Source organism: Acanthopagrus latus, chromosome 23, assembly GCF_904848185.1.
Source record: "Acanthopagrus latus isolate v.2019 chromosome 23, fAcaLat1.1, whole genome shotgun sequence".
NCBI lineage: Eukaryota > Metazoa > Chordata > Actinopteri > Spariformes > Sparidae > Acanthopagrus > Acanthopagrus latus.
The window spans coordinates 12,018,011-12,040,930 of NC_051061.1; the positions used below are offsets into that span (position 1 = coordinate 12,018,011).

Below are 22,920 nucleotides of genomic sequence, written 5' to 3' on the forward strand. Positions count from 1 at the left end.
GATGGAACTGGCTGAAGTCTTACATTTTATCTTTAAAAATGACCGAAATGATTAATCAGTTATCAAAATAGTTGCTATGCTGTTTTAGACTTTTTCACAGAAGAGCCTGGAGCTAAAAGCTTATGCCAAGATGCTAACATGAACATTTTCACAATGCTAACATGCTGATGTGTGGTAGGCTAACCCTGCTCACCATCTTAGTTTAGCATTGCTAGTGTTTTACACTTTCATGATTAGCACTGGAACAAAAAGTACAGATGAGACTACAAGAGTGTCATATTTTGGCCTCATGATGACATTAGATGAAATGTTAAGGGATCAACTAGATGTTGATATCCCTAGTGTGCAACTAGGCATATCAACATCTAGTCCTACAAAACAGATCTGAAAGTCTACCACGATGTCAACCTTGTGGCACTAGAGGAAAAGAAAGGAGATCATCAAAGTCATTAGGGCTCAATCCCAAGAAACCCTTTCCCAACCACTTATCCCTACCCATCCATTTTGCACGTTTGTGCCTTAGTGAAGGGTGTCCCCATTCTTGCCGGAATAAGTCCAAGTGTTCGGGCTACATGGAGCTCCAAACCGAAGTTTTTCAAAGGCACACTTTAACCAAGGGTTACAGAAACTCTGTTTCATTGTTGTAAGTTCCTTTTTTAAAAATAAGCATAAAACAATTGCCTTAAATAAGGTTGTAGAGGACTTAATATAACTTTGCGGTTCTTGAGATGTTTGAGTGTATGGAATTACATTACACTGAGAGATGTTCATGTTATTGTGCCGCCGTTGAGCGGAATATACACAAAGAGTGCCCATGCACCAACAACACATCATCATTATAAGATGATGCATCGGGACACAGTGAGCAGAGATATTTAAGGTCACATTACAAAATGCAGCCGTCACACGATGATGCATGGACGACGCCTCCTGGTACACTGTGTGACCAGTAATGGTGAAGAGAAAATATGTGTCTTTGACATTCGAGCTGGTGTTTTTATCTCATTGTGAGAATCACAGTGGACGACAAAACATGCAGTAATGTACCTCCAGAGAAATGTCTTTGGTAGATATGAATGTTGAGAAAATTAGTCAGTAATGTATTCTTAGCTCAAGTGTGAAGACATCCCAAGTCTCCTCCTCATTCCTTTCACTTACAAATTAACTCTATTCATCCTCAAGTGCACTGGACTCGCTCCATCCCACTTAGCTCTTACACAAGGATAAATGCAACCCTTGGAACTGTTTTTCCAGTGCTTTCACCACTTCCTCCTCCACCGCCGTCACCCACTCATGACCACAATGACATCTCTCAGCCACCACTTAGCCTCTGATAGATGGTTTCTATTTAGGAAACGGCATCTGACCACAAACCACCGAGCACAACAAGACTGTTGACAGGTCTAAATAGAAAAGTTCAGCTGTGGGAGAAACAGAGCACAAGCAACCAAGCCTCGATTTGGGGGTCTTGTCTGCAAAATAGCTTTCTGGAAGGACTCTTTTGATTGCTTTCTTTTGGTTGTGGTATCAAAGTTTTATGCAGTTAGGCTTCACTTGGTGGTGTGCAATTCATTTTGGGAGAATAACCGACAGCCCCGCTAAAAAAAAAAAATGGAGCTGTTGCTGCTTTGTGAGCTGAATGTGGTGATGGATGAACTGCAGGAGCTTGTAACTTTTAGCACTTAACAGAACAGACTGTTTCGACCACCCCAAAGCTTCTCAGGTAATTAATAAACACATTCATTAGGGAGCTGAAAGGAGACAGCTCTACTTAATCAAACACTATTCAGTCATCAGTCATGCGCTGCTGGAATATGGCATTTTAACAAGCCTCACATTGGACCAATTAGGGGAAAATGTTACCAAGTCTTTCAAGCCGTTCTGGCCTGTTATAGATTAAAGTCTTCTGAGATAGTCAAATATCAGTGGATGCTAAGTTCCTCCCTGGATGTGCCGCTGGGTGCATCCATGGGTGTTTCCATGTGTGTTTGCACATGACAGTCTTTATCTGCTCTTGTGTCCACATGCGGTTTAAGCAAATGCAGATGGGGAAGGGAGTGACTGTGTCCTTCAGGAAAAGGAAATCAGAAAGAAGAGGAAGAAGGATTTTTTTATTTGGGAGAGGGAGAGGAGCAGGTGATATTAAACATGGTTTTATACAGTATGTGGTAGAGAGTGTGTGTGTGTGTGTGTGTGTGTGTGTGTGTGTGTGTGTGTGTGTGTGTGTGTGTGTGTGTGTGCATTCTTATCTCCGGGTCAAGATAATAGGATTGTTCTGGATGAAACACCTCGAGATACTCACCCCCACAGATGGCCAAAGATAATGGACGTCCAAAATGCTTACTCACAATCCAATTAACTTCTCCTGGCTCCGAACATACAGACACACTCCATGTCCTAGTGTGTGTGTGTGTGCTTGTGTGTGTGGTGTTGGAGCAGCCACCCTGGAAAATTAATGCTTCCCAGGGTTTAACATAATTTGCACTAATTGGTGTTTGCTGTTCGGCAACTACTTAGCGATAATCAAATAAATTCTTAATGGTTTGTACCGCGGGCTAGTTTGGAGGAAGGTCCTCCACACGGAGCCACTCAGTACCGACTCTCGCTATAAAAAGGGGGATGATTTATGTGGTTTTGGCAGGTGTTTCAGTCTCCTCTTCCTCAGCGCTCATTCTGGCACCATCATCTGCCAATTTCCAGTCAGTGAATCAGCTTTGAGTCTCGTCCAAGCACCGGGACGTGATTTTACTTTCACCCCGGTCAGAGATTTTCTGGTAGCCTTTTATAACCTCGCATTTATTTTACGGCAAAGACAGCGCATGCAAGGGTTCTCAAGAAACGGCTTTGAAGACCTTTCCAATTAAATTACATGTGTTCGAATTTAAGGCGCGGCAGCATCCACCCATCAAAGTCGAACGCGGAGAACTCAGACTGAGAGGAGATGCCCTGAAGTGGAGCTGCTTTTCTGTATCTTTTCCCTAAATCCTCCTCAGCTGAGTGGAGAGACCCCTTTTCGCTAACCCCGCAGTTTACTGACACGCTCAGACTGGGATTTTTCTCCCCCTCCTCTCATCAGCTTCAGCTTACATGTCACGCTGAATACCGGGGCTTGTTATTCAGCCCCTGTGAGATGAAGACTCATGGTAATGCCCATTGATTTTTGTGCGCGGGCAGAAACAAAAACTTGCACACGCATACAGGGAAAGCTCCTAAAATCCCCATTGATCCCAACAGGCTGAGAGCGATCCAGTTTTGTTTTCATTATGAAAGTAATGTCGGCCTCTGTTGATCTTTTTTCTTTGTTTTTTTGTGCCCGGAGGTGTCAAGGTGGAGGCCGTCTTTCACTTTTTCCCACATTATTCAGTTTGAATCTGGCTGTTGGTGCTTTAGCGTTAGTCCCTTCACCATCTGCTCCTCCTCTGGCACTGTGATGGATGGAGACAACTGGTAGAGGCTTTCTGGAGGAATTTCCTGCTGGGACAGAACCTGGAGGGACTGTGCTCCACTGTTCATGTTTATTAGTGCCCTCCAATACATCATACATGCTATTTGTTACACTTTGGGGAGGCTGGATGTAATATTTGTGGCTGGACAGAGGGAAATAACAATCCACAGCATTCCTGCATTCCCAGGGATCTTTTCATACCTCGTTTTATGGCGGATCGTCTGGTTCGGATGTTCAATTTGTTGTAGCTGCCAAAGTGTTGCGATTTTTTTGGAACAGGTGGTTGGCCTGAAAAGTCCCGTATTGTGTTCATTTTCAGGTTCATTCTTTTATTTTGGGTGTCTCCTAGACATTTTTTACATGCTTTAATGTTGAAACAGCACATCTGTCTGAACGCTGGGTCTCTTTGAGGGCCCATGTACACATAGTCTTTCTTTCCTGGGTTGAAGCACTTGTGTGTTGAGGGGAAAAGACACTGCACATTAGCTTTGATTGACAGTAGCTAAATCTAGGGCTAACTACTCAACTAATAACACGTTTCCAATGCATAGGGTGATAAAACGCTCTCCAGCAACATTCAGTGCTAATCTGCTCCTACAAATGGGCTGTTGGGTATGATGATGTACCCCATTGCTAGCCTCCAAGCTGGACTAAGCGCCGCCCAAGACCATCGCAGCCGGTTTAAAGACCTTTCTCCAGTGCTGACACTTCACTGTAGAGATTAGTTTGATTAATTTGTTGGTTAACACAGTGACAGATGACGAGTCCTGCCTAAGCTTATATATGATTGGTTGGCTGAAGAACAACACCAATGACAACCCCCCCCCCCCATAAAGACTTTAAACTCTAAGTGCTCAGTTTTGAAGAAAATTGAAAAAACACAGTAGAAATGAGCCAAGTCCAGTCTGCTCTGATTGGTCAGCTCTCAAAGGCCTGAGCAGACACCACTCTATGTGTTTCCACATCAGCTCTGCCAGTAATTTTGCACCCACAGCTGTGTGAAGGCTTGTGACTTTAAAGTTGTGGCATCACAACCATACACAAGTCCTGAGGACTCGTTTAAAAGCACAATTTCTGAATACTGTGTGTTTTTCTCCGCGGACTGACCCTGTTCATACTGTCACAGTATTTATATAGCATCTAGAACTGCTTTAAAAAAACTCTCACTTGCTTCAGTGCAAGGCCTTGAGAAAAAACTACACTTCAAGATGCAACATGATGGTATATATGGAGAAAAACATACTGCGGAAAGCTGCACATCCCGTCAGCGTGCAGTGTCAACATCCTCCGCCACATTTTCGAAGCCCGTTGTTCTAAACATCCCCGAGCTTGTGCACTGTGACATCTAATCGCTGTTGACCCAAGAATACCCTTGATGTTTGTGTACGTTTTGCATAATTCACAGTTCATATTCTGTGCAAAGCCTGTCATGAATTGCGCACCCTGTGAAGGATTGCCTCAGACTTGTGCTATTGAAAGCAGATAATCCACTGTGGATGGATATGTAAATATGACCAAGTGTGGCTCCGCGGTGCTGGAACATGGCTGATTGTTGAGGATAAACCCTGATGTGTGTGTTGCTTGTTGTGGGTGACTGTGTGGGAGCGAGGAAGAAGGGTAACCGTCAGCATAAAGACCGGTCTCATCCTTCATACGAATACATAATCCCCTTAAGTGAACACATACACAACATATATTTCATACATGAATACAGCCGTTTTATTGCAGAACATGAACAACCGTTTTCTAATCATTGCTTTCTGTGTATTTGTTTTGCCCTTTTTCATGCCGTGCATGTAAAGAAATGTTCGTTGTTTGCAAAGGTTTCTTCAGTCTGCTCAACCTTTTTCTTTTCCTCCCATCGAAAATATTTTCCTCCCTGGACTTCCTACACCCCAATGGAGATTGTTTGTGTTCAGCAGCCTGTATAAATCCAGTATGGCAAGAATAGGACGAGAAAATGTTTATGTTTTAATACTCTTAATTAACAGAATTTGGCCTTTGGCCTTTTTTTAAGGATAAAGTCAATTTTCCAAATAAGAAAATCAGTTTTTCCTCAAAAAAAACAACCCACAATTCCGATGTTAAGCTGTTGTAATGTCACAAATACCATACCGAGGAATATTTTCTGGTTATTCTGTGTGAATAAAAAAAGCAGCTGAAGCATCAAACATTTACTCTATTGCTATCAAAAAGCTGCCACTGGGTAGCACTCCCCACTGAAAGCTGCCAGTGAATACGCTTATCAAGCAACAAGCACAACACTTATTTTGACATGGAAAAGCTCTAATACGTTCACCAAAAAATGGGGCTTTATGGAGCTGGAAAATACGCAGTGATACTAATAAGATTTCCAGTTATTTATTTTTTTCATTCTTTTTTCATCCATATTCCAAGGGCACTCAGACTCGGGGGAGCCCGTTAAGATGATTGTGGGGAAGGGATCCCAAAAAGACCAGATATAATTCAGCAGCTTTGCATCAGGTCTTTGCAGCGATTTCAGGCCTTTAAACGTGCGCCCAGGGGAACACGGCTGAATATGACACACCAGTCAATTAAGGCCAGCGGAAAAATAAAAAATAAAAGACTCGCAGCCTGTTCAGAAATAGCTCTAAGAGTAATGTAGAGCAGTGAGACGAGGGAAGTGAGACTCAGCCTACATAGCTGCAACGCGGGGAATTATAATTATACATTCACGATTGTTAAAAGAGTCTGTGTAGATTTTGAAGTCTTTTTCTTCACGTAAACTGAGGTGTAGAAGCTTCAGATGCTGATTTCGGTGGGAAAATTTTTGACATTTCAAGATTTTACACAGTCAAGAAGTGTTCGTTTGATCATCACCGTGAAAGCAGGAAGTGTCAGAAAAACGTCTTTCCTAAGCAAAACGAGGTGGTGAGAAGCTGTGGGCACAGCTCGCGATATAAACTCATCCTCTATTTATGAAGCACTGCGCTGCTGATGTGCTTAATGCATCTGTTATTGTATGTGCGCTAATCCCCCTCGGTGCATTAAAGGGTTTTCAATCACCAGCAATCACATTTCGATCAGAGCTTTTATTGTTCATATTTTTATCTTTAAGTCGAGCTTTTCATTCCCTTATCCCCGACTTGTCAGCCGTCATATTTGTGTGTTTTTCTCTCCCTGTGTGTAGTCCGCCTCGTTACACTGCATGCACAGAGGGTCGATAGAGACTAGCAGGGCTTTGTGGACCCGTAAGCCACGGCCTCATCCCTGACAGACAGGGACTTCCAGCCATCTGGCCAGATGAGACACATGGATAGGCACAGTCTTTTCCCACACACACGCACACACACAATTTACTGTAGTTAGTTCTTAGGGCTTCTGTCGTCTGTCTACAGGGTAGAAATGAGAGTGCTGGTGGTCACAGATAGTGACCTAGCCCACAGCTACGCAGCTCCCCTCAAAGCCGCACATTGAGATTCCACACTCGAGATCTCAGGTTGTGTCCGCATGTTTCGCTGTGGACAGAAGGTCAGACGGCCAAGAAAGGGCGGGGGCACTGGAGATAATTGGCAAAGGAGGAATATGTGCGATAAAGTGTATGAGATAATTGGAAGATAGAGAATGGAACACTTGACTTTTGAAGAGATAGTTGGACACTTTACCCACATTTACTTTCTTTTGTCACTTAGAAAGTGGCTTTGCAACATATTGTGGCTACACTTTTATATATAGGATTTCTATTCTGAAGCATTTTAAAGCCACATTGACCACTGTAACTTTTGTACTTATGTACATTTACATAACTGCACAACAGGACACCAAATATCTCCTATTATCTCACAGTTAAGCCTTTTCATTAGTAAGCGCCTGCAGTGGGAAAAACGATACAGACATATACGCTATGTGGGACTAAATGACTATATTCAAAAGGTACAAGGTTTTTACAATTGCATTATGAGTTTCACAAACTAATGTTTTTGGCGGAAGCCTGCTCCGATGATGACTGATTCATACATGCAGACAAGGCAATGCCTAGTGTTATATTTACATGAAAGCTCATGCCAAATGTGGCTGCTTTATCTGTAAAATATGAGCATGATAAGGTTGTTGGTTATAGATAAAATGGCATAAGACTGAACTGCTGCTCTGTCTCAGTTTTGCTATAGTGTAGATCATATAGCTAGACGCGTCTCCACTGCGCCGTGTTAGCTGTGAAAGCCGGGACAGGTCGTGCTTAAAATTGTGAGATCAGTAGTTAATTTTCTCATTATCTTAAAAACAAACCACCTTTGTTACCGTGAGATAACAAATTAACTTGAACTTGTGTTCTCGTGATTACGCCATTAAAAAAAAATAATTGCCAGCATGGCCATCCTCGACTTCCACACTCTAAATCATCACATGTAGTCATTATAACAACTCACACCTTTGATGCAGATCATTAATGAATCTCCCCAGTGCACCTTGTTCCAATCGATCAATAGATATTGGCAGCTGTTCTGAATGCGTTACGCAGCAGAGAGCTGGTGGCTGACAACCTCTCTCCCACCTCTTGAGAGTCTAATAACTTTGAAATTGAAGCACTGACTCAGGCCGTCATCCATCTTCTTTCGAGTCAGGTCTTTTTTTTCCCAGCATTCTTATGATAATATCGCCCATACTGCTTCCCACACAGGCAGATAACTCACCGCCTCCCTCCTGGCACTGCCTCACCCTGTGTTGAAAATAGCTGAGGCTAGAACACAACTTGTGTAACATTGATTTGAAATTCAATCCAGACAGCTACCTTGGGGCCATGGGCCGATTCTTAGATCCCTCTCCGATACAGACGCTGGAGGAAGCGAAGATGCGGCGTGCGTGGAGGAAAGTAAAGGCGGCTAGGCAGACGCCGACTCAGGAATATATGCGCACGCACATTATGCTGCAGTTGGCGGGCGTAAAAACACGCGCAGCCATGGCAGCCTCCGTCTGCTTTTTCTCTGATACTTCTGCATGTCGTGCTGCTGACAAACAAGCGCCCTCTGACACAAATCACCGGGCTGAAGCGGGTTTATCTCACAATCTCTTATCCGGCCCTCCATCGTTTCACCTGTCTGTCACCTTGAGAGGCGTAGCGAGCGCTCGACAAGGTGCCACTTACCCACAAGTGTCCTGAATATATCGTGCTGATCACTTTGCTTTTCTCCAAAATCCCTCGCAAGCAAAACACACTCCCGGCACACCACTTCACAGCAAACCAGGGCATAGTTTAAAAACATGATGCTTATACTTTAAGCAGCACTATACTTTAGTGAAATTTGTTCAGTACACATCAATCTGTCATCTTTGTTTTGCAGTAATTAAAAAGTGACAGATGGGGAGTAGACATGGACACTGGTACGTAAACGAAGTAAGTGGAGGGAAAAGGAAGAGGAGGAGCAGAGGAGAGAGCTGCTGGATGCTTGATAATTGGTGTTAAGTAGGGTCAGGCTGGCGAGAGGGAATTTCATTTGGCTGCACAGTAACCAAACACAATTGGTAAATCAAAGCAGGTTAGAAAAACCTAAAAACACTTCAGTATTCTATGACCTCCTTTTTAAAACGTTGCAACGGTAAGCTGCATTTTCTTCTTGTTATTCTTCTTTTTTCCGTCGTAATACTTGACCGATTCAATCTCACAATCTTGTTTAGAGGATGCATTAATTGTTATCTCTTACGGCTCCGAGCAAAGTTAAGCCTCAGGGATGCATCAGAGCAGGCCGCTCGCCGCCGTCTTGTCAGTTACATCCACTTAACTCAGCTGATGGGGTTGATTGAAGGTCCGTGGCTCATTATGGTTGACTGGATGAAAGCACAGCGTTATTGTTCATGTGTCTCTGACAAATTGAAAAAAGAAAAAGGCGACCTAACTTTGTAAACGCTCTAAAGAGAGAAGTAATCAGAGGCTCACTAGGCTTCAAATTACCTTGGCTTTGTCCATCAAAAGAGCAACTGCATTCAGAAGTCGAGCCTGATGCAGTTAATGTATGCTGATGTGCTGAGTTTGTGCAGCCTGGAAAATAACAAATAGCCTTTTGAGTTTTTTTACAGGAAGCATTTGAATCCCTCCCTGAGTCGTGTTCACGGTCATCTGATCAACTTAAATTACGTTTTAGCTCTGTTTTGGTCTCCACCACCTGCTGAGGGAAACATCTGGCTCTTTATCTGCTACATGCTCAATAATGATCACCAGCTAGTCTCAGACTGTGTCTGTCTGTTCTTTGTTGCTGAGCAGGTTGCATACTGTGAGTTGTTGGAGCTTGCTGCAGCTGAAGACAATGCTACAGAGAGCTGAAAATGCTAAATTTGCGGGCTGGGCGGAATAGCAACAAGCTGATACACACTATTATACTTAAGGTGTTAATTCTCTGTAGGCACAAAAATACAACACAATAGCTAGCATGTTATATTCAGGAACTTTGATTTGCATGTGAGCATGAATACTCAGATCTAATAGCAAAGCACTCCCTGTGCCTTTGTAGCCACACACACACATAACACACACATAGCACATACAGGACAAAGGGCCAGATGGAGACAAAGACACCTGTCGGCAGGGGACAGAAATCTGCTGTGGATTACCAATAGATGACAGATCTCCCATGCACCCTCTCTGTCTCTCATGCTCTGTGCTGGGATCAGTAGCAAGATGGCATTACAGCACGAGGTCAGTGGGAGTATGTTCTGTATTCACGCTGTTACATCTTCAGCTAACAGGAACATGTGAAGAGAGTCGCTTACTTCCTCTCAGTTTTGTTCCAATAGGTGACACGGACGTGATTAGCGCGTTGATTTGCTGCCTCTGGGTTTATCTCTGCTGCCCTCTCTCTGTCACCAACATGTATCATTGGTGTTTGTGTGTGTGCGTGTGCGTGTGTGTGAGCGAGAGAGAGAAAAAAAAAACAGATGAAAGAAAGAAAGAAAAAGAGTGTGTGTGCAGAGACTGGGCCACAGCTGTTGTTACGTTCCCCTCCCTCATCTCTCTAATATAACCCTCCACTGTGCAGGTTTAAGCTCATGAAAGAGCACTGAAACTGCAGAGTCAGCACAAACTGAGTCCACATAGGGAAAAGGGTTCGGCTTCATCACTTCACACACACACACGCACACACACACGAAGATTCTGCTGAACTACATACAGTACATTTGCTGTAGCCTAATCACAGTCTACTTCAGATAAAGAGCCTTTTATTATTATCAAGGACACTTGGTCACAAAAGGTGTGTGTGTGTGCGTTGTGCAGGTGTGCGTTCAGTGCGTATGTTCGGTGTGTGTGTGTGTGCATAAATGTGAGGGGAAATTATATTTGACAGTGTGTGTGCGTTCATGTGTTTTTGGCTTTTCACACCACAAACCTGCTCTATTACCTACATTCAGAATTCTAAGCAGCTTCCTCCCTGACAGGAAATTGCATTTTTACATCCTGGTGACCATGGCAACCAAAGCCCGTAATACCGAACTGTCAGTCAGGTTTACGCTTACACATTTTGCACAGTGGGAAGTGAATTTTTCTGGGAGTATGGACGCTTGAAAAAAACCTGGAAGGAAAGACGTCATATTAGGAACTGACTGAAACTGACTTTGGGGGTTTTTGCAGAGAGAAACAACCTTCAACTTGAGACTCCTACCATTAAAGTATTTGGGTGTATCAGCAGTGCATCTTCTCTTATTCCCAAATGTCCACTAAATCCGTTCACACATTAAGATCCAAAACACAATATCCCATGATTAAATGATTAAATGGTGACTCTCATAGCAGAGCAGATAGGGCCTCATATGGCCGCCCTACAGCCTACAACAGCCAATAAGTGATCGTGTAGACTCGCTTACTATTCATTCTCGTCTCTCCTGAGCCACTTACACTCCAGCTACAGGATGATTTATGCATCATGTTGTCAGAGATTGCTTTCAAATTCAGCAATATACTGTTAATATCCAATATTAATATGTTTTGTTTTCACCTAGGCACTTGTTTTTGACCATTTAATATTCGTAAAACTAGAGTAAATCAGGTAATAAAGAACTATAATGAGTTTTTGCCCCTTTTTACTCTCACGGAGGGGTATTTGGAGGTCACAAAATGGCATTTTTCACCTAAATATTTCTTTAGAAAAACCTTAGTGTTAATTTGCAGTGATATTACCACATTTGATCTTGAACCATGCAAGACTACATGAAGTAGTGGACCCACTGCATTTCCAGAAGAGGTTTAAGCAAAAACACTGACTATCTCTACGTGATAAGGTGCCCTGATAGCGGCGTATTTCAATGGCAGCAAGGTACGTCACAGGTGCAGTGAGTGCTCCAGCTTCTAAGGTCACCTATTTTAAACAAATTGCCCTTGTTACCTTTTATTCTACCCCCTTCTTTTGTCCCCTACCGTGCACGAAGGGATCACAATAGCAGCAATTGATTTATGGGTAAATGGCTGCTTGCCTGACGTGTCAGTGAATAGGAGGACAGGTTATTTTCCATTGTCAGTGGTTTGCCTTCTCAAGAAAATTGGGAGAGAAGGGAAAAAAGGGGGGAGGGAGGAAATGATGCACTGCTCCACCCTGAAGTCCAATCCTCACTAATGGAGTGGAGGAGGAGAAGGAGGAGGGGGAGGAAAGATAAAGGAGGCCAGAGCAGCAGGAGGGACGAGTGGGGATAAAGTATGTGGCATGTTGCATGTAAAGTTTAGCTGACTGTGTGCAAGCGAAGCAGCTACATGCAGGTTAATGTCAGGTGTGTCTGCATGCGTGTGTGTGTGTGTGTTTGTGTGCGAGAATGAGAAAGCAAGCGTGCAAATGTGGAGGGATGATATCCTGCTGCCAGACGAGCGAGCAGACAGACAGAGAGAGAGACAGACACAAAGGGGCTTCTAGCAGTTCCTGACTCAGATCCACGGCTTGGTTGGCAGGGAGTCACATCTCTTGGATGTCTGTCTGTTTGTGTGTGTTTGTGTGTGTTTGTGTGTGTGCGCATGTGCATGTGTGTGTTCGCTGGGAGGAACTGCAGGATGTGAGCAAGAATCTCATCCAGCTTCCCTTCAGCAGCCGTGTCCGCACAGGCTTTGGTCTCATGCGTCAGCTTCTGTCCTAGAAAGGGATGCAGACGCCGAGATGAGTTTGAGCCCGCGGCGAACTAAAATCTGATGAAAGCCGAGGAGGAGATTTGCACGGACAGCAGCACAAATGTCTCAAATCAAGGGATGGCATACTTAAAACTGAAACACACAGGGGACATGTGTTGGGGATATTGTTTTGAATTTACTCGCTGATGCCTTTGTTACAATACTGTTTTTAAAAAAATTATCTCCTTCCTGATGAGTCAGTACTCAAACAAGGGATCCTATCCATCTACCTATCCATCCATCCATCCATCTATATGATTCCACCACTGGTTTTAATCAGTCTGGTCCAATGTCTGTCTCAGGTGCCAAAACTGACATATTAATGGACAAACACACTCACACACTCTTTGGCACTATCAGCGTGTTGTGCAAAAATGGATGCCCTGGACTATGACAACCATGTTTTCTATAGCTCTGCTGCTGCCGATCCTGTGTGTAATGTTTTCCTCGTCACTATCTTTCAGGCAGACCCGGGAGCAGGAAACCCCTCCAGACTTCTTCTACTTCTCCGACTTTGAGAGGCATAACGCCGAGATCGCAGCTTTCCACTTGGACAGGTGAGGTTTTTTTTTTTTTTTTATCATCCCCCCGACACCTCCCAAAAAACACTCCTGTTTTGTGTGACTCACCCTGAGTGCTTTTTCAAATCATCCTTCACAGTCTGTTCCGGCGAGAATGGCAGGTCACTCGCGTCCGTTCACTCAGACAGCAGACGCTTTAACCCATTTATAAACCGGAGGTGCGCAATAATGGACTTAAGCTGTGAAAATGTGAATGGGATTTGGTACACGGGGGATTAGATAACACTCGGATCATCTCCTTTACTCGCTCCTGAGTATATTGATTTCCACCTGATCCCTTTATTCTGCGGGCTTCGCCTGACAAGGTAAAAACACCAAGAGTCAAATATGGTAGGAGAGGACGATTAAAGGTGAAGGAAAGTTAATTACTTCACACACTCACACTCACACACACTCTCTCCAGATGAGGTCAGTGGCATGTGTTTGTGTGGACAGGACGGTGGAGCCAAACAGGAACTCATACCACAGGGACATGGTTTTAGAGCAGGGGGGGAGGGCCCCTGTTAGCCCTAAAGAGCAGTTTGAATTTAGACTGTGTGTCACGCAGGGCTGCCTATGAATTAAAGTCCAGTTGCGCCGACCGCAGCAGCCGCCGGATACCAGCCAGAGCTATTGCTAGGAATGTGGAGTAGGAGGATGTTTTGCCCTGCTGCTAAAACTTTCTTTAATTTGATTTCCAATTCTGGGCAGTTGTGATGAAATGTACTAAAATATCCCGAAGAGGTGCTGCTTTCCGGTAATTACTTCTACATCTCGAGGGCTGCTCTGCTCTTTACCGCTGTGCTATACCACCATCTGTCGTGAAATCCTTGTGACTCAGGAGTGTGTGAGACGCGCACTAACAGAAAAACACATGCACACGCACACACAGGTGCTCCTTTGTCACCGGGGGCCTGACATGATGGTGCAGTTTGCAGCTCCTTAATGCTGTCCTCTGTGGGATAAAGTTTCGCCAAACCTGTTCCACTCAGCCAGTCTGTGTGTGTGTGTGTGTGTGTGTGTGTGTGTGTGTGTGTGTGTGTGTGTGTGTGTGTGTGTGTTTGTGTGCTCCCAAGAGGCTTAGTTTTAGTCTCAGACGGGTCAGGGTCGTTTGGACTGTAAATGTACAGTGAGGCTGAATGGGTATAGTGTTCTGACATGAGAGCAAAAGAAAACAACAAGAGAGATGAGAGACAGGAGGAGAAGAATTAAAAATGGGCCTCTAAAAATAGAGAGACTGAACAGGTTGTGATTAAGCAGACGTGGTTCACGGAGGTGTGAATCGTGTTTCCCGTCCTTGTTTTGCTCCGAAGCGGATGTTGGACCTTGTTAAACGCCGCTTTTGTTGCCAAACACAAAAGCAGACGGAGAGCACAGCGATGATGATGAATTATTGAACACCTTGTGTGCTTAAGTGATACAGACCAGCTCTCGTTTCTGACAGTTTTGATTGGAAATCGTTAAACGTTTTTCTTCTGTGGAGGAAAAAGTGTCCTGATGTCCCACTTTTTCTTTGAGCTGTCTCTATTTAAAGAACAGTATGACACATGCCGAGCAGAAGTATATCCTGTTGTGTGGTAGCAGCGTTATACCCAAAAAGTAATATCACAATCTATTTATTCACAATTATAGTCCACCATCTAAACTGCGATCTTTTTTCTACGCTGTAAAATGCCCTGTAGACTACAGCCAGAGATTGAATAGCCTCTTAATTTCTCCATTTGCAACGTTAAAACACATATTTGTTTTTCCATTCCCCAGGACGCGAGCTATAGTTATGTAGTTGCATACGTATGCATAATGTGCCTCCATCTGATATTTAACATTAGGTACAATTTAGTCCCAGTAAATAAATGGTGAAAATAAGAAGAAAAAGAGAAACGCAAACACAGCCGGAAGATTTTGACTGTCCATAAATCACTCCACCCCCTCAGCTTTCAGTGGCCACCCCAAGGAATTTCTGGGCACCTGGTTTTAACTTTAGTTGCATTGTTTTAAATACATCACCCACAGACAAGCCATGCGAAGTCCAGTCATTTGGCATTTAGTCAGCTGCATCGCTCTAAACATATATTCACAAATTTCAGATTTGCTGTGTAGACATGCAAGTTATGTGCAGAACTCCAGTGCCGTGTCAGACAGCTCTCACAGACAGGCCAGGCGCTCGGAGTTCATATTTCTCCTGTTTGGCTGGAAATGCTTTGAAAATCTGTAGCGCCTGGGGCATCATGGGAGCAAGAGCTGGAGACTGACAATTTTTCTGGGCAAACTACAATCAGAAATGTTGTGTAATACAGTAAAATGAAAGGTTACATATATCAACCTTTAATAAGTTGCTTACTAGTAGAGCTCAATCAACACTTGATTTTCCCTGGTCGAACACTTTATACACTCATTTACACATCTCTGAGTAAAGGTACACATGAACAAGCTATGAAAAAAGCAACATCAGCCCCTCTAGTTTGAGTATTAAATCATGAGATCTGTCTACATTTCTCTTTGTGTAGGATCCTTGACTTCCGGAGAGTGCCCCCGGTGGCAGGCCGACTTGTCAACATGACGAGGGAGATCAGAGACGTGACGCGTGATAAGAAGCTGTGGAGGACCTTCTTCATCTCGCCAGGTAGAGACTCTGCCAGCCACAGCAGTTTGGCACCGCTACATGTCTGCAATTGCACCGGCTTTGAGTGAACTGGGCTGTTTGCTGTAGTTGAGTATAGTCAGAGTGTGTAGGCCCCAGAATGTGCAACCCACGATGCCAAAAAAGAAGCTGTTTAAAACATAAATAAAGCTAATCTTCGGAGGAACTGTATGAGGTGTTCCTGAGCTCATGTAGTTATATTCTTTATGCAATCATGTGTTTCACAAAGTAAGAGAGCCTCGACACCATCCTTGCTCATGAACGACTGAGCTTTTCGAGTATGTCTCTTTCATATCCGAACATGGTGCTGTCACCTTTTACTGTGGAATGTTCCAAACAGGTGTTTTTGAAGCATTCAGTGAATTTGATGAAGTTCTGGAATCAGGGTTGTACTGTATTACATTTGATGAGAAATAAAGTAATAGCCAAAAGTCACCACAGGGTGGCAGAATAGGTCAACAAATTCCACAAATGTTTCCAAAAATGGCATAAGGAGGTCTCTTTTGTAAACCTTAATTTACAATCAAGTGGAACTAAATAAGATAATTACATTTCTAAACCTAACCCAACTAAACAAAATTAAAACAATGTCATTACCCAGACATATAATGTGTTATGGTGGTGACTATTTGTAGTTGTCAGGGTGCCGTCAAGAAAATCCTCAAAAATGGTGAACTTAGTAGGCAGACTTATTAAATGACGGTCAGTAGATAATGTACATACATCTGCGTGTGCCTCACCTTTAACATCATCTTGTTTCCTTCTCTCTCCTTAGCCAATAACATCTGCTTCTACGGCGAGTGCTCCTACTACTGCTCCACGGAGCACGCTCTGTGCGGCAAACCGGACCAGATCGAGGGCTCGCTAGCAGCCTTCCTGCCAGACCTGAACCTGGCCAAACGCAAGACCTGGAGGAACCCATGGAGACGCTCCTACCACAAACGCAAGAAGGCCGAGTAAGGAAAACCACATCAAAACATTGTTGACACATGCATGGTTCTGTGAGAACACCCAGATATATTTTTTATGTATTCTTTTTGTTCTCAGGTGGGAGGTGGATCCAGATTACTGTGACGAGGTTAAGCAGACTCCTCCATATGACCGAGGCACTCGACTGCTGGACGTCATGGATATGACCATCTTTGACTTCTTAATGGGTGAGAGTAACAGGACATGACATATGAAGAGTCCTCCCTCTGAGTTACACATTCTCACTGCTCCGCTCTCTCCTCGTACAGGAAACATGGATCGACATCATTATGAAACATTTGAGAAGTTTGGAAACGACACCTTCATTATTCACCTCGACAACGGAAGAGGGTAAAGACATTCAGCCGCCTCACAAACCACTAAACATTTGATGCCTTGTGACGAAAAACATCAGTTTCTGAACAGTCGTCCAACATGGTCTGTTTGTGATAATTCCTGCTTCATCTCCCTCATAGGTTTGGAAAACACTCCCATGACGAGCTGTCCATCCTGGTGCCTCTAAGCCAGTGCTGCAGGTCAGACTTTTTGGTTGTTTGTGAATTGTTAGTGTATCTTTTCCTCTGGGCAACAGGGCCTGAAGGATGCTGACCGGCGCTTCATTGAGTCTAACCATTGTCCATTTTGGACACGTGGTTTCTCATTTTGAGTCATAAAATCCTTAAATAATCTCAATGATGCTAAAGGATGTAATTGTTTTTGTTGTAAATGACCTCATTGGCAAATTTTACAGTAACGATAGAACTCTAGTATTGCCATCACTAAGAGTTTTATTTAAAAAATAACCTATTTCCTTGTTTCCAGGCTGAGGAAATCCACATACCTGCGTCTACAGCTTCTGGCCAAAGAGGACTACCAGCTGAGCGCCCTAATGGAGGAGTCTCTGCTCCGTGACCGGCTTTCCCCCATCCTCATCCAGCCTCACCTCCAGGCCATGGACCGCAGGCTCCGGCTGGTGCTGCAGGTCTTGGTGGGCTGCATAGAGAAAGAAGGCTACATTAACGTGGTGGAGGAGGACCTAGTCCGGGACAGTGCCACCCACAGGAGCCCGGGGCACAGGTAGTGAGGGCGAGACTCGAGGGAGACAGAAACAAACCACAATGGACCACGTTGTGTGGCTGTTCGACCAATGGGACTGCACCGAAAGTCTCACCTTTCTGATATCAAGCTGAATTCAGTGAATTCCAAGACTTGCCATCATTGCCTCTATGGAACCTGCTTTTACGTGTGTTTATATAAAAGAAAACTGCCCGGAGACCCCATGAGAGACTGTCCTCACACAGAGAGAGGCTTTGTATGTGTTAGATACAGATGTATTTTATCAAATGTTGTACAAGACACAAGGGAACCACTGCTGTGTTCTGATTCTGTCCTGTTTGTTTTGAAACATGGAGGGTTTGCTTTATGTGATTTATGATATTAGTACATAACCAAATGAGAAACATACATCCTGATTGGGCAGCGTAAGGTCCGACAATAAGCTTTATCAGTTATTAAAACATACAGGAAAAGGTTGAGGTTTGCAATCAAACACATCAGCAGAGAGAAATGAAGTCACAACCACGAGTTCTGCGTGTTCAATTCATCGGTCTTTATAAGCTTTTTGTCTAGGCACAGACCGACTGAAAATGTTATCACATCTTTCTGAACAGCTTAGATCTGAGCGCAAGTATATCTGACGCTGTAGTTCAAATAGTTCCTTCACTTTGCCTTATTCTGATTTCCTTTGTTTCTTTTTTTACTTTCTCATCTCCCCTGCAAGTCTAGCTTGCGGTACAACAGCGCAAAACACTAAAATAGTATTTTCCAATACCAAAAGCATTCAAACGTGTTAGTGTTCATTCAAATGCACTACTAGTCTTACATGCAGACCTGAAACATTTAGAGCTGTCGTCAGTTTATGCAATGCAACATGTTACAATTTGTATGTTGAGTCATTTTTATGAGATTTCATGTCCGGGTGACTATTTATTGGTGCGTCACAAAGAATGAGATGTGTTTTAATCAGTTCTAGGTTTTTGCTTTATATGTTGGGAAATAATTACCTTAGTGTTGGATACTACGTATTTAAAATTTCTTTGGGGACTTATTTTTATGTTCAGATGACAGAAAAACAGCAAAGCTATTAGATTTTCGACGCGGTGCCATGCATTTCTCCTCCACAGAGTCCTGTGCACTGGCTGACCCGGTACCTGTGCAATGACAGAAATACAGTACTTGAATGTTTTTTGGGTTAGCAGTATGAACAGGATTCACAGAGCTGCAGGCAGTGTACAGCCTGAGAGGCTGGACTCCAGCCTCCAGCCTCTGAAGAAGTGCTTCGGGGGGTTGATAAAGTGGTTAAAAATGCCTCGTCCCACCGCAGGGATATCCTCGGGCACTGCTCTTTGATTTTCATATTCTCAGTGTAAATACCTATAAATACTTTGAAGACCTAACAAGCTTCACCGCACAGTGATTTGCTTCTGTTTTCTGCTATTGCATTGTTACTGTGAAAGATCTGTTTACTAAATGATTAAAGTGTGCAATAAAAACAAAACGTGGGGATGAATCTGTCATTGTGTAGCTGGCTGTGGACATGGGAGACTTGAGTTATTTTTTAATGACTTTAGGAATGGGTTGAGGTGTATGTGTCCTTTTTTTGGATGGGTAAAAAGTAAAAAGTGAGAATCAACAATATGGTTTCACATCTGTTAAACCCATCCAGGCAAGCTGCAGCCTTAAAAAAAATCAGATTAGGAAACTCAGCTTTCATCATAAAAGTTATAAAAATAAATCAAACCATATACTTGAATCAGTTACTTCATTTGTAAATAAGCTTTAGCCCTCCTTGCATGCTAACCAGCTAGCCCTGGTTAGCATGCTAACTTGAGTAGATATTTCTAAAACAAAATATATAAACTGCTAATTATGTACACTGTTGATCATTTTTATTGTTTTTCTTTATTTCCAACTAAAATTACATACAACTTGCATAGCACCCCTTTAAGATGCAGTGTTTTCAGACAACCCGATAACGTGCTGTTGTTCATCATGCGTTATCGCATGAACAAAAGTAAACCGGGATGTAATTTAAATGCAGGTCAATTTGACAAACATCCATAAATTATTCATTTGTAGCAATCATGAAAGAATCGATAAATCGGTATTTGCTGTTAGACCAAGCTGTGAAACCGTCCAGACAAAGAGACACGGTGCTGTCCGAGGTCCTGAAGGAAGCCGACAATGACTGCGATGCTGCCATTAACAGAACCACGGACAGCGCCCTGATTTTTGTCTGCAGTGTTGGGGAGGAAGGCCTCTCTAGCTGGCTGTCTTTAAACCAATCACAATTTAACCAGGATGCAGCAATAGTGCCCCTCCAAACGAGTGTTGGCTAAAACTTTAGTTGCACGTAGGGAGGCGAGCAAGAGCATTTTATTATATGTGGACACGGCTTTGGAGGCAGAGCCCTGTTAATTACTATGCAAGTTGCTCCAGTGGTGTTCTGAAGCTAAAAAAATCAAAAAATGAGAATGAAAAAATTAAAATACCTGCCATGTGGTGGGGCTCACTGAGCGTGCGCAATAGACACTTCCGGCGACCTAGCTGGCTAACTTCCGGTTTAGCACCCGGCTAACTTGAATGCGGGACTTCTACACTTTCAAATTTCAATTGGACTGAATGGCACAAGTAATGACAGCCAGACAACTAATTTCGCGAGGGTTGTAACGCTTAAAAAACACGTCCAGCGTTTTACAGACTTTTCTTTCACAATGTTAGCTTATTCAGGAAAAAGTCTCTTTGGTGCCTCACCTGCCGATGTAATTTCACAGTTTGGCCACAACTGGCTTCAAGGCCTGCCGCTCCTCCTTGGGGCTGAGGGGTGAGATGTGCAAGTGAAATGAAACAATTTAGTGAAACAAGGAGTGGACAGGTTAGCGTTAGGATAACTAGGCTCGTGCTATCTATCGGAGCGGCTACCTGATGTGAGCGGCGCATGCGCATCGCGTTGGCCATCTTGGAAATAAAGGTGCGGCAAACAGACGCGGACAAACCACATACATGACTGCAGGTAAAGCTACCCCGGCAGCTGTTGTCACAAAAAACAGTGTGAGTATGTGACATTACAAGCAAGTAAAAGCAATTAAAAACACAAATGTATAATGCATGTGGGTTAATTTCATAATTTATGGTTTAATAATTAAAATAGCAACTGACTAATATAAATTATTTAAGTGTTACGCGACTTAAAGCTGTTAAAATAAAGAATACGATCAAATGAAATAGTAATTAGGAGCAAATAACAAATGAAAAAAATAAGACGTGAGTTGAAACAAAAAAAAAAGATGAAGATAAGAGATATTAGATAAGAAGTGAATTAAAACAAAGAAATTACAGTTTGAGAAACTTACTAGTGTATTACAAGAGAGCGTGTTCTCTTAGCAGAAAGTTATCAGGGACAGCTGTAGTTCTGTTTCATTTTTTAAATGAAGTTGTTCCCATTACTCCCCAGGAGAGGGCGCCAGTGCACCGCAGAGCTCAGAAAGAGGAAGTTGTCACTGACATCCACCAGGTGGCACTCGAGCCTCATGCTCGTAACATCTGGGAGGCTTCCATCCTCATCACAGAGATGATGACGCAATTTGTTGCCCCGAATTGAGGCGGTCACCTGTGAATTATACCTCCTCCTCGTTGTTATCTCATTTTTTCAGGTAATATCTTGATTGTTTTGATCATGACCCTCACTCAGACTGAAGGACATGGAGGCTGCACTCTGTATAGACTGTAATGTGATGCCGTGTGATTCCACAACCTGTCAACACGACGGGGCTCATTAGCTTGCGGAAAAGTTAAAGAAAAGCAGACGCACAGAGAGCAGATGTGAAATCCAGAGGGGGATAAATGGGGCACGGTGTTGCTGCACTTCAGAGCAATCACCACTGGGTTGTGCACCAGAACTGTGCAATTCTTGATAGGTGGTAGTGATTGTTTTGTTAAAAGTGACCAATTCATTTTGGGTTATATGTCCAAGTGAGGCAGATGTGGCCGTCTCATTAATTAATTATCGATATTTCAGACTTCTTAACATTTTTCCAGCTGTCTTCTCTCACCCCAGTGTGAGTTATTTCACTCCATCCTCACCTGAGAAAAATAATCCGAGCAGGAAAATATAATAAACGGTCGTCCTGATCACTTCCCCCCTACTCAGCCCTGATGTTGATGTTACCCTCCACAGACAGCGGACCACCCGACATCCTCTCACCTCATTCAGACGCAGCCTCTCCTGCCTAGTAACAGTATCCAACACCACTGTCCTCCCGTCTCTATGGCAACAGATGCAACCCCCTTCCTGCCCTGCCTCCCATTGATCTGAGGTGAGTGAACGCAACGTGTGTGTGTGTATGTGTGTGTATGTTTGTGTGTGTGTGTGTGTGTGTGTGTGGCTGAGTCCTAGATGACCCTGACCCTCACACCCACCCAATCCCCCTCAACTCCCCCACCAGTGAACTTGATTATGCCTGAATTTACATTTCTTGAAAAGGAAACCGCTAAAGTTAATCTAGAAATCTTAAAATACTTAATCTTGTTTTGTCCTTTGTTATTGAGCGATCAGTCGCCAGGGGCCAGTTTAGTAAAGCGACGATAAAACCACCTAATGGGCCAAAATTTTGCAAAGAAATGAGCAGCTAAATGTTTATTATTGACTTGAGAAGGGCCCCACACCCACAAAACAGCTCTCCTGCTGATGTGTTTGAGTGGAAAAACATTAACAAGCTGCACACAAACAGCCTTTGTGTGTGTGTGTGTGTGTGTGTGTGTGTGTGTGTGTGTGTGTGTGTGCGTGCTTGAGTGCGTGCGTGTGTGTGCGTCACATAGCGGGCCGAGATGAGAGGGGCTTTCAAACAGCGCCTTCAGAGCGGGTCGTTTTTAACCCCTGTCCATTCCGATTGATGTCAGCCCTGTAGGCAAAATCACGCCTCACTCAGATCCGCATTGATCAAAACAAATGCATCCCGGGGAGGATGGCTCACCGGCACGATTCAGGCACACGTTTTTTCATGGCTCGGCTCCATGCATCTGGTGGTACTGATATCCAAACTGCCCAACCACTCATCAGCACATCTTTTTTTAAGAGCTGATTGATATGGTTTCCTGCGTTCGGGCCGGCTGTTCCGTCCGTTTTTTTCTCTCCCCTTGAAGCTTCAGT

At 43.6% G+C, this 22,920-nt stretch overlaps 1 protein-coding gene and 1 long non-coding RNA gene across 3 annotated transcripts in view; one reads left to right on the forward strand and one right to left on the reverse strand.

Moving 5' to 3' along the window:
• The window catches only part of fam20ca (FAM20C golgi associated secretory pathway kinase a), a 40,199-nt gene extending 20,930 nt beyond the window's left edge, over positions 1-19,269 (forward strand). The window contains exons 4-10 of the mRNA XM_037088984.1: positions 13,007-13,099; positions 15,610-15,725; positions 16,519-16,699; positions 16,791-16,900; positions 16,982-17,063; positions 17,189-17,248; positions 17,535-19,269. Of these exons, the coding sequence (XP_036944879.1) occupies positions 13,007-13,099; positions 15,610-15,725; positions 16,519-16,699; positions 16,791-16,900; positions 16,982-17,063; positions 17,189-17,248; positions 17,535-17,793 (901 nt within the window). The 3' untranslated portion in view covers positions 17,794-19,269. The remainder of the gene's footprint in view (positions 1-13,006; positions 13,100-15,609; positions 15,726-16,518; positions 16,700-16,790; positions 16,901-16,981; positions 17,064-17,188; positions 17,249-17,534) is intronic.
• On the reverse strand, positions 15,131-21,205 carry LOC119014101. 2 transcript variants are annotated; one of them, XR_005072879.1, is made up of 6 exons: positions 21,125-21,205; positions 20,694-20,802; positions 20,526-20,588; positions 17,554-17,705; positions 16,484-16,675; positions 15,131-15,768 (listed from the first exon to the last, which is right to left on the reverse strand). It is a non-coding gene; the product is annotated as an uncharacterized LOC119014101 (long non-coding RNA). The 2 variants fall into 2 exon arrangements; XR_005072878.1 differs by lacking the exons at positions 20,694-20,802; positions 21,125-21,205 and having other exon boundaries at positions 20,526-20,685.
• Between the last annotated feature and the right edge of the window lie 1,715 nt (positions 21,206-22,920).